Raw genomic sequence first — 12820 nt, forward strand, 5'->3', positions numbered from 1 at the left:
CGGCACCCACGTTCACGCCCGCCCGGCCCCCCGGCCCTGGGTCACCGCTGGGGGCGGGGCAGCCCCGGCAGTCGGGACACCTGATCAGCACCCAGGGGCGGCGGGCTCGCTCCCAAGGAGGTCCGGTGCCACAGCCACCGGCACCGGCAGGCTTCACGCGCATGCGCTGGATCCCTTCCCGTGGGCACAGGGACAGAGCCTCGGCAACGGAGAGGCGGGGGGGGTGGCTGAGCAGGCCCACGAGCCCGGTGCCTCCCGGGGGCCTGGGAGCGAGCCCGCTGCCCCTGGAGCGGGAGCAGCCGTGCGTCGCCGTGGCCCGGCCTCGGCGGGACACACGGCTACTGTCGCGGCTGTTCCTTGTCGGGAGCAGCACCGACCCCGGGAACCCGGGACAGCCCGGGTGGAACACGGGGTCCCCAGCCCGGCCCATGTTCTGGGCTTCGGGAGAGGCCCCCAGGGAGATGCGGCAGCCAAGGCGAGCCTCCAACGCGGCGAACACACAGGCGCAGCGGCTGCCGACCAGCTCGACAAACTGCCGTCTCCACCAGGGCCTTGTCTCCTCCCCACGCGACGCTCCTGTAGCGAGGAGCCCTCCGAGCACGGTCGGGGCTGTGGCCGAGGACGGCGGCCAGCAGCGGCAATGACCGCTGGCACTGAGCTGAGATGCACCCAGAGCACCGGGCACGCGGGCCGGCGGCACCGAGGCGGCGGAGCCTCACGCGGGTGACCCACCCGACGGCGCTCCACGGGCACCCGCGTCTCACTCTCCAGAAACTCATCGTCATGGCCGCCTCCTGGGAGGTCTCCGCGCACTGGGCTCCGGGGAGTCGACGTCACCTTTGACACGGACACCCTCCTTCTCTTCCAGCCTCCCTCTTTTCAAGAGGCCTGAGACTCCGACCGCTGACCGTCGCCACCCCTCTGCTGACGCTGAGGAGCCCCGCCAGCCCCACGTCCTCCGCAGACCGTCCTGAGGCCCGGCTTCGCCCTCAGACCCATGACCCTCTGAGTTGTTCAGCGATGAATAAATCGCTCGCTTGGAAGAGACGCTCAGGCTGGGCTCCCGGCAACACTCCGTGTTCCAGGAACGGCTTTCTGCGGAGACCCTTCCCCACGTGACTCAGACCTGGCTCGCCCGGGACGAGGCTGGACCCGGACCCCTAACTCCCTCTCTGCCTCACACAAGATGAGCCGAACCACTCATCCCGCGGCCCGTTGGGACAGGAGGCGTGCTGGCCACGTGTGAACCCAGCTCCTCTCCACGGCCTGGGCCCCCGCAGATGCCCCAGCCCAGCCCCTCCAGCTCGGCGCACTCCCTTGCAGACGAGAAGCCTGTCCCGACTCCCAGGTGTTTGCACGTCTTACATCACAGCGTTCTCCTCGCTCAAGAGCCCCCCACTCCCTGGAACAATCCTTTTGAATAAGGACCCACTCAAAAAAGAAGGAAGCCGCGTCGGGGGGATAAGGGGAGTGAGGGGGTCCCAGGGCCCCCGTGCTCCAGCGGGTCTCCACCAGCCTGGGGGCCAAGGGAGTGAGGATGGGAGCAGGGGACACTGCCCCAGCACCAGGCTGACCCCCGACCTCGGGCCACCGTGAGGCGGTCAGCAGGGTGCGCCCCCCGCGCAGAGCCGGACAGACTACGGGGAGAGGGTGGCAGGCGAGCCTGGGGCCACAGACCCCACCTGGCCTCCCGGGCAGCAGCCTCCTGTGTGATCTCAGAGAACGGACCAGACTGGCTCCGAGGGGCTGCTCAGAGCACGGGGACCCCAGGATCCCAGCTCCCAGCCAGAGGAGCCTGTGGGCGCACAGCCTCCAGCCCCCCGGAAGGTCTGGGGCAGGGAGCCCCACGCGCACTTTCCTAGTAGTGGGAGCAGGCGTGACCCTGGCGGCCCGGGGGCTGCGGTCCCCACCCCCAGCCCCAGGCCTTTGGCCGGCGGAGGAGCTTGTGGGCTAGCGCCTCCCCCTCGTCCAGGATCACTCACGGATGCTGGGACACGCTTGTTGGGGGTAGACCTGATGATGGGCCAGGAGAGGGAGGGGCCCAGGGGAGGGGGCAGCACACAGAGCGGCAGTGTCTGGGCACAGGCAACCGGCACGGATGGCTGTCCCTCCGGTCACCGTGCTGGGCACCTGAGCAGGCCTCGGCTCCCGATGGAGGATGCCAAGGGCAAATGAGGGGGATGTGCCAGAGATGTGGGCCCCACCAGGAGCTGGGGTAGGAGCCGAGCTCCAGGCAGAAGTCCAGGGCTCGGTCCCCGGGGTGTGAGCTCAAAGTCAGGCTGGTCACGGGGGCCATGCTGGGAGCCCAGAAGCCCCCCAGGGGATGGAGCCCCCGGGGACGGCAAGCAGCCCCAGCCGCGATGCACGAGGGCGGCAGGCACTGGGAGCCATGTGCCCAGGCGTGGGCACCAGAGAGCGGGAGAGACTATAAAACACCTTAACTTAGTAAATGTTTAAATCAGGCAATTATTTTCCTGATTGCTTCTAAAACTAGAACTCATTAAAAGCTCTCACGGAATCTTCTCTCTTCTTTTACTGGCGCTGAGGAATAACAACCTTGCACAGGACATAATAAAACCTCGGGGGGGGGGGGGTGTGTGCGTGTGCGTGTGCGTGTGTGCGCGTGTGTGCGTGCCCTCCACTTTTAAGAGCAAAAAGAAAGAAAATGCCACCGCATTTTTCTCTATCATGCAATCTCTTCTCGTAATTAGGATCTTGGCAACCATCCACCTACAGAGACGACGGTCCCAGTCAGTGGAATAGCCAAACTTTATTTATCGATTTATTCACATATTTATAGCTAGATATTGGCCAGATCAACCAGCCCTCTGCGCTCTGGCCGCACAATGTCAGCTACTGGCAGGGTGGCTGAGGCCCCACAGGCTCTGCTCAGCCTGGAGGCCCCTCCTGGCCCCTCTTCACCCCAGCCTCCTCCCTCCTCGGCCTGCCAGGTAGCCATGGCAACAGAGCAGCTGGTGAGCACAGAGCTCTGCACCTGGGTCAGGTGACACAGCAGCTCAGGAGGGGAGCAGGGAGCGCCAGGCCTCACAGGTGAGATCAGGTGAGCCGGGCTTGGCACAAGGAGCCGGTGAAGACATGGCAGCACAGGACGGCGGGCAGAGCTGGCTGGGAGCCAACAGGTGACTCGGCCAGACCAGTGCCTGGCAAGCCCGTTACATGCTGGCAGTGGCTGGGGGCACGTGCCCGTCTCATTCGACCTCCTCCCAACCCCCTGGGGAGACCAGGCACTGCCCTGCCCTCCAGACAGGAAGAGCCCACCTCAAGCAGCGTTAAGTGACCGGCCATGGGCAGGCGGAGCTGGGCCTCGTGGGCTGGCTTCCGGGCTCCGCGATCCCCTCGTGGGGCGACCTCAGTGCCCTGCTGCATCCTCCTCGTCTGGGGAAGAGGTGTCAGAGCATCGCTGTCAGGACAGCCCCGCTCTCGAGTCAGGCAGCCGGGCTCCAGTCCCAGCTCGGCCACGCGCAAGCTGTGTGGCCCGGCGAAGTGACACGACTCCTCCGAGCCTCCACCTCATCGCTGGTAAAACTGGGGCGCCGCGGCGCTCACGCTCACAGGGCTTTCGTGGGGGCTGATGGAAGGCGCATATAAATAAAGGCAGCAGAGCCCTTTTATTACAACACAAGTCTTCTGCGGAGTCCCAACACATAAAACTTCTCAGCCATTCACCTGCCATCCACTCAACCCTGTCCATCTACCCACCCATCACCCACCCCGTCCCCCTACCACCCATCTATCTACCCACCCCTCCATCCCCCATCCCCTTGATTGCTCCAGAGAGAGTCACTGAGTGCCCAGACAGTGTCGTGCACCCTCTGGGGCGCCAGGGCTAAAACAGACGAAAATCCCTGCCTCCATGGGGCTTACGTTCTCCTGGAAGAAGAGAAATAATAACGAGATAAGTAATTAAGTGGTATGTTAGACAATGCAGAGGACAACTGAAATTTTAGACGGGGAACATCTGAGTCAAAACCTGAAAATAAAAGGAAACAAGTTGCTGGAGTGTCTGGAGGAACAAGGGTCCAGGCTCGGTACAGGTGGGGCTGGAGGGACACAGCGGCCCGGTCCTGGCACTGTGACCTCAGCCCCACTCAGGGAGGAGGGACAGGGCAGCCCACTTCGGGGGCAACGAGGAGCCCAGGTCTGGGAGGTGGGACCAAACCGCCCCCGGGCTGGAGAGGGCCGCCCCGCAGAGGACCTGGGAGGACGTGGGCCCAGAGCTGTGCAGGGGGCAGCAGGAGCACGGGGGTGTGGAGGCACGCCTGGCAGAGGCAAGGGGCAGCCGTGCAGGGACAAAGCAGGGGTCACCCGTTAGCACTTGGGCAGCAGGGAGGGCCCTGAGGGTCCATGAAGACCACTGGACGCAGCTGTAGGGACAGCGGGCAAGCCACTGGCCAGAGGAAGACCGTGGGCTCTGAGGGCGGCCTTGTCTCCAGAAGAGGAAGCTCTGGAGGCCTCGCCTCCGCCCTCTGGGAGGACGGTGTCCCGGGAAAGGGGCCCCGGCGGAGGGCTGGGCACCTGAGGGAGTGTGGTGGGGACCTGCAGGCCCCCCTCCTGCCCCTCGGGAGAGGCCTCGCCCTGCCTCCCAGCCCACAGCTCAGCCTGCAGCCCCAGGGGTCACCCCAGCGGCACCCAGGGATGCCCCACCTTCCAGTCTGCCAAGCACCCCACAGCCCATTATCTGAGAGTCCCCCCATTTCTGATTGCCCCACAGGACTAAGAAACGGGCTCAGAGAGGGGACTGAGCTTGGAAGGGACGCGAGGGGGGGCCAGCTGGGAGAGCTGGCTCTCCCCAGGCTGGCCACAGCCTTGCCGTGTGTCTGAAGGGACCCCAGCCCTTCTCTCGGGGCCCCACATGCTCAGTTACAGAAGGCACACGATGGAGGGTACACGGCCACTGAGAATGGGCAGTGGGCACCCAGCCCTGCGGGCCAGACTCCAGAGGAGAGAGGGCCGAGGCCCTGGAGGAGGCAGGGCTCTGGCACAGCTGCGGGTGGACAGACAGGCCGTCGAGGGGCAGATGGCAGGCCTGGGGACAGAGCTGCCGCTGGTCGACAGTGGGGAGGGGCATCAGCTCCTGGACACTACTTCACCGGGAGCCCAGACACCTCCTGACGCCCCCCGATCCCGCCGCTGCCTGCCCACACCCAGCCTCACGCCGCTGCCTGAACCCACTTACAAGCTCACACTCCATAACGGGATGGACGTCCCCTCTCCTCTCTGCTCCAGGCAGGGCCACTGGCCAGGAGGCTGCGAGCCGCCACCTCCGCCCCAGCAGCACCCCTCCCCGACCCTCGGGGTCCTGGGAGGTTTGGGGCCCCTGAGGCCTGACCCACCTGGGACCAGTGTCAGGGAGGTGCCCTCAGCTGGGAAGCCAGAGACCAGCCACCTCCAAAACAGGGCGGGGGGAAGGAGCCTGAGAGGGGAGCCAAGGGTTGGTGGGGGGTGGACGGTGCCGTGGGTGCCCTCCCGTCGGAGGGACCCGCCCCGCAGACCAGGCTCCTGTATGCTCGGAACTCCCCTCGGCCTGGCACGGCCCTCCTGATGCGCCTCGCCTGGGTGCGGCCAGGGCTCAGACCACCTGGGTACCAGCCATGTGGCGTGCCTGTCGGGAAGTGGGTACCGACATCCTGGCTCCACGGGAGCACGTGCCAGGGACACGTGTGCCCTGGGCTGGCGCGGCTCCCCTTCGTGATCAGCCACTCTGCCCTCTGGAGCCACGAGGTGCCCCCCTGCTCCTCTGGCTGGAAGGGGCTGTCCAGAGGGGTCTCCTGCACTCTGGGAGCCTGCAGGCCGAGCACAGCCGTCCTTGGGGCAGGGAGCCAGCTACTGGAACACCCGGCACACAGCTCTCCATTGCCAGGGCCGCCTCTAAAGCTCCAGGCAGAGGGCAGAGCAGGGGAGGGGCGGCAGCCAGCAATACCCGGACCTGGGGAGGGGCTTCCGGGCGGCAGGAGCCACAGCAGCAGCAGCAGGTGAGGGCATCACGGGAGCCCAGGGGTGGGGTGGGGGGTGTCTGCGGGGTAACAGGGAAGAGGGCAGTGGGGGCCATCTCATCGGGCCCACAAATGGGGAGCCCCCAAAGGGTCTTAAAGGACGTTCTGTGCTGCCAGAGGACGGGCTGCCCGAGGAGGCTGGGTGGAGGTCTTTATGGTGCCCCCAGGGCAGGACGCCCTCACTCGAAACCTAACTGGGCAGGTCCAGGGGCCACTGATCCAGGGAAGGGCCCAGAATCACTGCAGGAGGCCCTGGCAGCCCTCAGTCCCTTGCCCACTCACCACCTGATCCCTGGCCAGCAAGCCAAGGTGCCGGTCAGCCCCTGACAGCCCTCCATGGGCCATTTGAAATGGCAGGGCCCTGAGAGGGAGGCTACCCCCTGACCCACCCATTTCACAGATGAAATGACCGAGGCGAGAGGCAGGCCCAAGGTCACCCAGCCAGTTAGTGGAGACTTGGGTCTAAAGCCAGGAAAAGGCACCCCAGGCTGGCACTTTATTTTGTCCCATAAGGTGATTCGGGGAGGGGGAGGAGAGAAGGCACAGAGACACTGAGTGGACCCATCAGCTCTACACCCTCAGCGCCAGGCTGCCTGGTGCCCAGCAGCCGCCCCGAAAATGCCCATCATGGACCAGAAAGCAGAAAAGAGAAGACTATGAAGGAATCGGATGTGATTAACCTGTTGTCGTGACTTTAATTCCACCTTTTGGGCCTCAGTTTCCCCATCTGTCCACACCCCCTACCCCCCACCTAATAGGTAAGTCCTTGAAGGCAGAACAGGGCCTCAAAGGGGCTCCCTGGGACCACAAGTCTCACTCCAGTAACACTGTGAATGCGTAAACCCATGCAAGTCCAAAAGCCCCCCTGGAATGTGGGGGGCAGTTGGGGGGGGGGTGCAATAAGGAGTTTCCACACGGAACCAGTCTGCAGCCTGCCAAGGTGAGAAATGCCACGTGTGTTTTCCTGAGGCTGTTCCCACAGTCACCTTCCCAGAGCACTGGCCCACTCACCACAGCCCAGCCCCCAACAGGCCCTGCAGATCTGGACAAACAAACCCCAAGAAACCTAAGCAGCGGGGTTCCGGCCATCCCTGGAGGGGGCCGGGGGCTGCCCACCTGCACTCAGACCAGTCTCTGCTGCCGAGACTCCTGGCTGGGAGTCTCAGCACCTTCCCGACAAGTCCTGTCAGAGGTGTGCTGTCACCAGGACAGCTGCAAACCTGGGGGAGGGCTTTTTAAAGGCTAATGACAACTTGCATTTGTCTTTCCCACTTCCAAAGACCCCGAAGTGGGGGAGGGAGGGAGGGATGCAGGGAGGGAGGGAGGGAGGGATGCAGGGAGGGAGGGAGGGAGGGAGGGAAGGATGCAGGGAGGGAGGGAGGCAGGCAGGGAGGGATGCAGGGAGCAAGGGAGGGAGGGAGGGAGGGATGCAGGGAGGGAGGAGGGAGGGAGGCAGGCAGGGAGGGAGGGAGGCAGGGAGGGAGGGAGGCAGGCAGGGAGGGAGGGAGGCAGGCAGGGAGGGATGCAGGGAGGGAGGGATGCAGGGAGGGAGGGAGGGAGGGAGGGATGCAGGGAGGGAGGAGGGAGGGAGGCAGGGAGGGAGGGAGGCAGGCAGGGAGGGATGCAGGGAGGCAGGGATGCAGGGAGCGAGGGAGGGATGCAGGGAGGTGTGGTGCCCAAGACCAGTGATGCTGACTCCCCGTCCCACGCCATCACCCTCCGGCCAGCACCTGCTTCGTACCCACATCACCACACGCTGCAGATGAGGAAACAGGCAAATCAGCGAGGCTGGCCTCAGGTCCCGCCCACGGCCGCCCAGGAAGCTCCAGCCTGGCTCTGAGGGCCACAGACAAGACACTGAATTCAGGCCGGCCCCGCATTAACTGAGGTCCTAGTCGGCCCAGAGCCCCACTCCCCTCCCGCCGGCCCGTGCGCCTCCATCTTGGCTAAATGACAGCAGTGGCCTCCACATGGGGCCCCCTCGCCCCCGGTAAAGCCCACCCCCTGCCTGTACTCACCACTCACACGAGGAGGGGCTGGCGGTACCTGGGCCTCTGCTCCCCTGAACCCCACCCTGGGGGCCTCCGCGTGGCCACAGAGCTGTGCATCTGGCCCCCACCTCAACCTGGCGGCCACGAGAGGCTGTCCAAAGCGCTGGCTGACCCCCTGAGCAAACCCCACGACCTCCTGGGGCTTTGCCCTCAGAGCGGAGCGCCCACCTGCTCAGGAGCTCCCAGCATTTCCTGGGGGGCGGCCCTCACCCCACCCACGTCCTCAGGCCCTGGGCCCTGCTGGGGAGCCTGCACCTCTGCTCCCTATGTGCCAGGTCAAGGCCAAGTCCGTCCTAAGCAGCCGCTTCATCCCACCTCACACAGGCGGTCCAGACCCCCGGGTGTGCCCGAGGGGCTGTCGGGGGCTCTCCCTAAGAGAGCTTCAGCTCTCGAGCTGCAGGAAGAAGCGGGTCCCTCTCCTCTCAGGCCTGCCGGCACCCGGAGTTGTCAGGGCGATGGCTCCTGATTTGTTCTCAGCTTCTCTGGGAAAGCAGGTCTCGCTGTGCCAACAGCGGGATAAAAACATCTCTGTGTGTCTGGTCCTTTCTGGACCATCTCGGCAAGAGGGAGAGGCCTGCCTTCCGAGACACAGCCCCCGTGTGGCCGCCTTCCTCTCTGGGCAGCGAGGTCTGGTGGGGGGAGGCGGTCCGCTGAGGCAGGTCCTCTGACGGGGGCTGAAGGAACAAGCATTCCTCCACCAGGCCTAAGTGCGGGGGTGGGCAGAAGGAAGGGGGTCGAACCCCGCCTCCCAGGGGGGTGTCCACCTCCTTCAAGAGTATAGGACCTGCTCGTTGCAGACATGGTGACAGAGCCTGGGCCAGTGACTCAGTTTACCAACTTGCCCAAGTCTCTGTTTTTCTAAAAGAAGCTGCTTTTAGGGAAACTTTGTTCCAGAAACCCAGCTCTTGAGAGCTTCGGGGCAGGCAGGCTCCCCAACTCCTCCACCGGCAGGCAAAACCGAGGCCCAGAGGGAGGAGGGAACACACACTCGGAGGCTCAGGCCCCACCACCAAGAGAACCAGGCGGCCCAACGGCTACATTCTACATGCACTTCCCACATCAGGAGGCCCCCTCACACACTCACTGGCACACCTGCCCCTGCACCTGCACATCCACCCACATACTGGCACACCCACTCAGGCACCTGCTCCCACAGGCCCATCTCAGGGAACTGCACACCTCTGGCAGTTGTCACAGGTCATCCGTGGCCAGCAAAACGTCTGGCAGCACGTATTACACACGTGCCAACTTGAGAAGAACAAAGAACTAGCAGCCCCCCACATCCCATGGTTGGACCCTGACACCACCACTGCCACCTGCTGGCAGCCGCCCCAAATTACAGGGTCAGTTCTCTGGGCAGTTCACTCAACCACTCAAAAACTATCCACTGGAACTAACTGCTCTGGGCGCTGAATGGCCTCATCAGAGTGAAATGGCTTCCTGGAAACCTAAGCATGCAGTGAAGGAAGCAGCCACGGAGACCGGCACGTGCCACCCGGGCACAGGCCCTGGGCTCCAGGCCAGAGGGCTGAGCCCACTAGGAAAACGGGTGGTGGGGGGGGGGGGGGCAATGAGACACAGGGTGAGACTCTGTTCGGTTCCCTGGACTCCCTCTCTCCACCTGGCGGCCCAGGTGGCCAAGCTCAGGCAATGCCCTGGGAGCCCAGGTCCAGCCCCTCTGGGCTCGGGCAGGGGGCGGGCCTCAGTCTGCCGGTCACAGGGCAGTGGCACCAGCGCAGGGCCGGCCCAGCCTCCACTGCTGGAGCGCCGAGAGCTGCCACGGCCGGGAGCCGGGGACACCTGTGGGCACACACACGCACACGCACGCGTGCTCACGCCAGCCCGCACCTCGATCTGCAGGATGGCCTCCTCGCGCAGCCGGATGGCCTCCAGGTCCTCCTCGGTGATCTCCGGAAGCAGCGCCTGCCCCTGGGCCTGCCACACGCCGTCGCCCCCGTTAAAGATCTTCTCGTCCTCGGACAGCTCGGCAAATGGGGCCTGGGGACTCTGCCGAGACACAGACCAAGGTTACCCGCACGCACAGCCCGCTGCCACCAGGCCGAGCTCTCGGCAGGCACCCAGGAGCCCCCAGCCTGCAGCCCTGAAGGGGCGGGCTCCACCCTGTCACTCGAGGGACGTCCCCACAGGGTCCCGGGTGCTGGGGCTGCCGTAGATGGGGGGCAGACACCGGGCCCTGTGGCCGTCCCTGGCCTGGCTGCGGGGAGCACTCGGCAGGACCCCACAGCCCCCCAGAGCCAGGGCCACACAGAAGACCCTGCAGAGCACAGCCGCCACGTTCCCACCTCTTGAGGGGTCACAGGCCTCTTCGTGAGCCCCCAGAAAATGTCCCTACGTGCACACAAACCCCAGCTTTTTGTCTGGGGGCTGTGGCCCCCCCGGAAAGCCCATCCCAGAGCTGGTTACAGACCAAGTGCAGCTGCTGGGCAGGGGCCGTGGAAACCAAAGCATGGACGTCACCCGGTAGGGCACAGACCCGCCCCAGCTGGGACCTGATCACAGGGAAGGAAAGCCTGAGGGGGGTTTTCAAGTTGTCTTATCCTTTACTGATTTCTTTAATTCACCAAATTTTCTAATTCAATAAACTAGTAGTTTCTCCCTTTAATGAACTCTGTTCCCTGATGGGACAACCTGGGTACAAGTGAGCTGACATCCACCCCTGAGGTGCGCGTCCCGAGTGGGGAGTGGGGTGCCAGTGGAGGGCCGCGCCTACTCAGCCCCCGCAGAGATGAGACAGCAGGAGCCGGGGATGCCCCTCCCCCCAGAGCCGTGGCTTCACATGAACAATGCTTCCAATTTACCTGCAAACGTTCAGCAACAAAGACTACTGACCTGCACCCCACGGCACCCCCCTAGGAAGACAGATAACGGCACACGCACTCCCCCCAGCCCCGCTCCCCCAGGCCTGTCGTGATGACCAGGGCAAGAGGAGAAGGCACAGAGGACGGGCAGAGCCCCGGGAGGGCAGCCTGCCCACCAGTGCCCCTCACCTCCCATGTGTGTCGAAGCTCCTCGGAGCCGCTGTCTCTGACGCTCCCGACATCCTTGCAGGGAGCAGCCAGGAGCCCACTTTACAGGTGAGGCCGCAGAGGACGAGAGGCCAAGAGGCCAAGGAACCCAGAAGAGCCGGGACGTGGAGCAGGGCTCCGGGCTCCCAGCCGGCACAGGGAGCTCCAGGGCGAGAACCACAGACCAGGAGAGAGGACGGTGCCGGCACAATGCTGACCACACGCCCTCCTCCCGGCCCGGGGACACACTGTCCTGGAGGCAGAGGTCAGTGCTGGGTGCACAGACAGACGGGGGGACGGCTGCCGCTCTTCTTGAGCCCCTCCTACAGGTGTCTGGGCAGCGGGGACGGGGCTGAAACACAGGACTGCCGTCGCCCACGGAACGGCCCTCTGCTGGCGCCACGTCCCCAGGACACTTGGCATCGGTCACCTTGGAAGGAGGCTGCAGAGGCTGCCACTTGCCTATTTTCTGCTTCCCCTTTGTTATAGGCCCCTGATGTCTGCCTGCAATGAAGACCACCTTCCCATGCCCTGTGCAGCTCAGGGTCACATGGCAGAGTCCTGGCCACACTGATGCCAGAGAAGTGACTCTGGGTGTGTGGTGGGGGGGGGGGCGGTCCAGGGGTCCACTCGGCTCCACAGGACGGTCTCCGTGCCTGTGCTCCCAGCAGACCCTGCTCCCTGCGGGCCCTGCCACACCGCCTCCAGGAGGCCCCTCAGGTCAGCAGGAGAAGAACACAGTCTAGTGTCCACATTCTTTCCTGCACTTTCGGGCCCATGATGGCCGTGGCAGGCCTGACCTGCAGTGGAGTGGAGCGGATGGACACTGCACACACCTACTCATTTGGGCACCAAAAGCAGCAAATGGCACAAACAAGAACCTTGGGGCATTTGGACAAACGCCAGTACAGGCGGGCGCGAGGTGCTGGAAAGCCACGTGTGTGACTGCGCTAGGAAAGGGGACACACCGGATGCCGCCCTTTCCTCTGCTCGCGGCCCCGCAGGGTGGCATGCTCCCCTCGGTTACAGGGTGACGTGTCCGCACGCACCCCGTCCTGCTCGCAAAGCTGGCACTCTCCCTACAGACCACACCGATACACGCAGCACCTCGTCCCCGGAGTCAGCAGAGGCCTTTAAATAAATAAATACGTGGATACATGAATACAAAATAAAAGATCTAAAAAATCTGCTGACGGGCGCTCCTCATCCAAGGCGGCAATCACCACCTCCCCTTCCCGGTGTGGGCGGGAGGAAGTGAGCAGCGCCAGGCGGGCAGGAGCGGGATGGGGGCTGGCCCCGCGCCAGGCCGCGCGGCCGCCACCGCCTCTCCTTCTGTGCCTCCCAGGCCCCGCCTAGGCTGCTAAGCCAAGTCAGGTTCCGGCCCAGCACCGGCACCGTCGGGCCAGCGGCACACTCTCAGGGCCTCAGCGTTCTCCTCCATAGAACGGGAAGAGTGACCCGCGCCCAAGGCCTGTGGCCTGTGTTCACCCCACAGCAGCTGTGCTGTCTGCACCCCCCGTCCTGTCCCTTCCTCGTGCTGCCCGGCACACCCCTCACTCCCAGCAGGAGGCGCGGCACCTGGTCCCCCTCGCTGATCCCACGCCCTCAGCCCAAGGCGGGGAGGGAACCGAGAAAGCTCGGCTCTGCCGCTTACTAGCTGTGTGATCCTGCCGAGATCCTGAACTTCTCCAACCTCAGCCTTCGCTTCCCTAAGACGGGGCTGATACCA

The 12820-nt window shown here is 64.6% G+C and overlaps 1 protein-coding gene across 1 annotated transcript in view; it reads right to left on the bottom strand.

The window, feature by feature from the left end:
• The window catches only part of TSNARE1 (t-SNARE domain containing 1), a 101531-nt gene that overhangs the window by 60011 nt on the left and 28700 nt on the right, over nucleotides 1-12820 (bottom strand). The window contains exon 9 of the mRNA XM_068525747.1: nucleotides 9914-10072. Coding sequence (XP_068381848.1) covers nucleotides 9914-10072 — 159 coding nt within the window. The remainder of the gene's footprint in view (nucleotides 1-9913; nucleotides 10073-12820) is intronic.

The sequence above is a fragment of the Eschrichtius robustus genome, chromosome 17 (assembly GCF_028021215.1).
Source record: "Eschrichtius robustus isolate mEscRob2 chromosome 17, mEscRob2.pri, whole genome shotgun sequence".
Lineage (NCBI taxonomy): Eukaryota > Metazoa > Chordata > Mammalia > Artiodactyla > Eschrichtiidae > Eschrichtius > Eschrichtius robustus.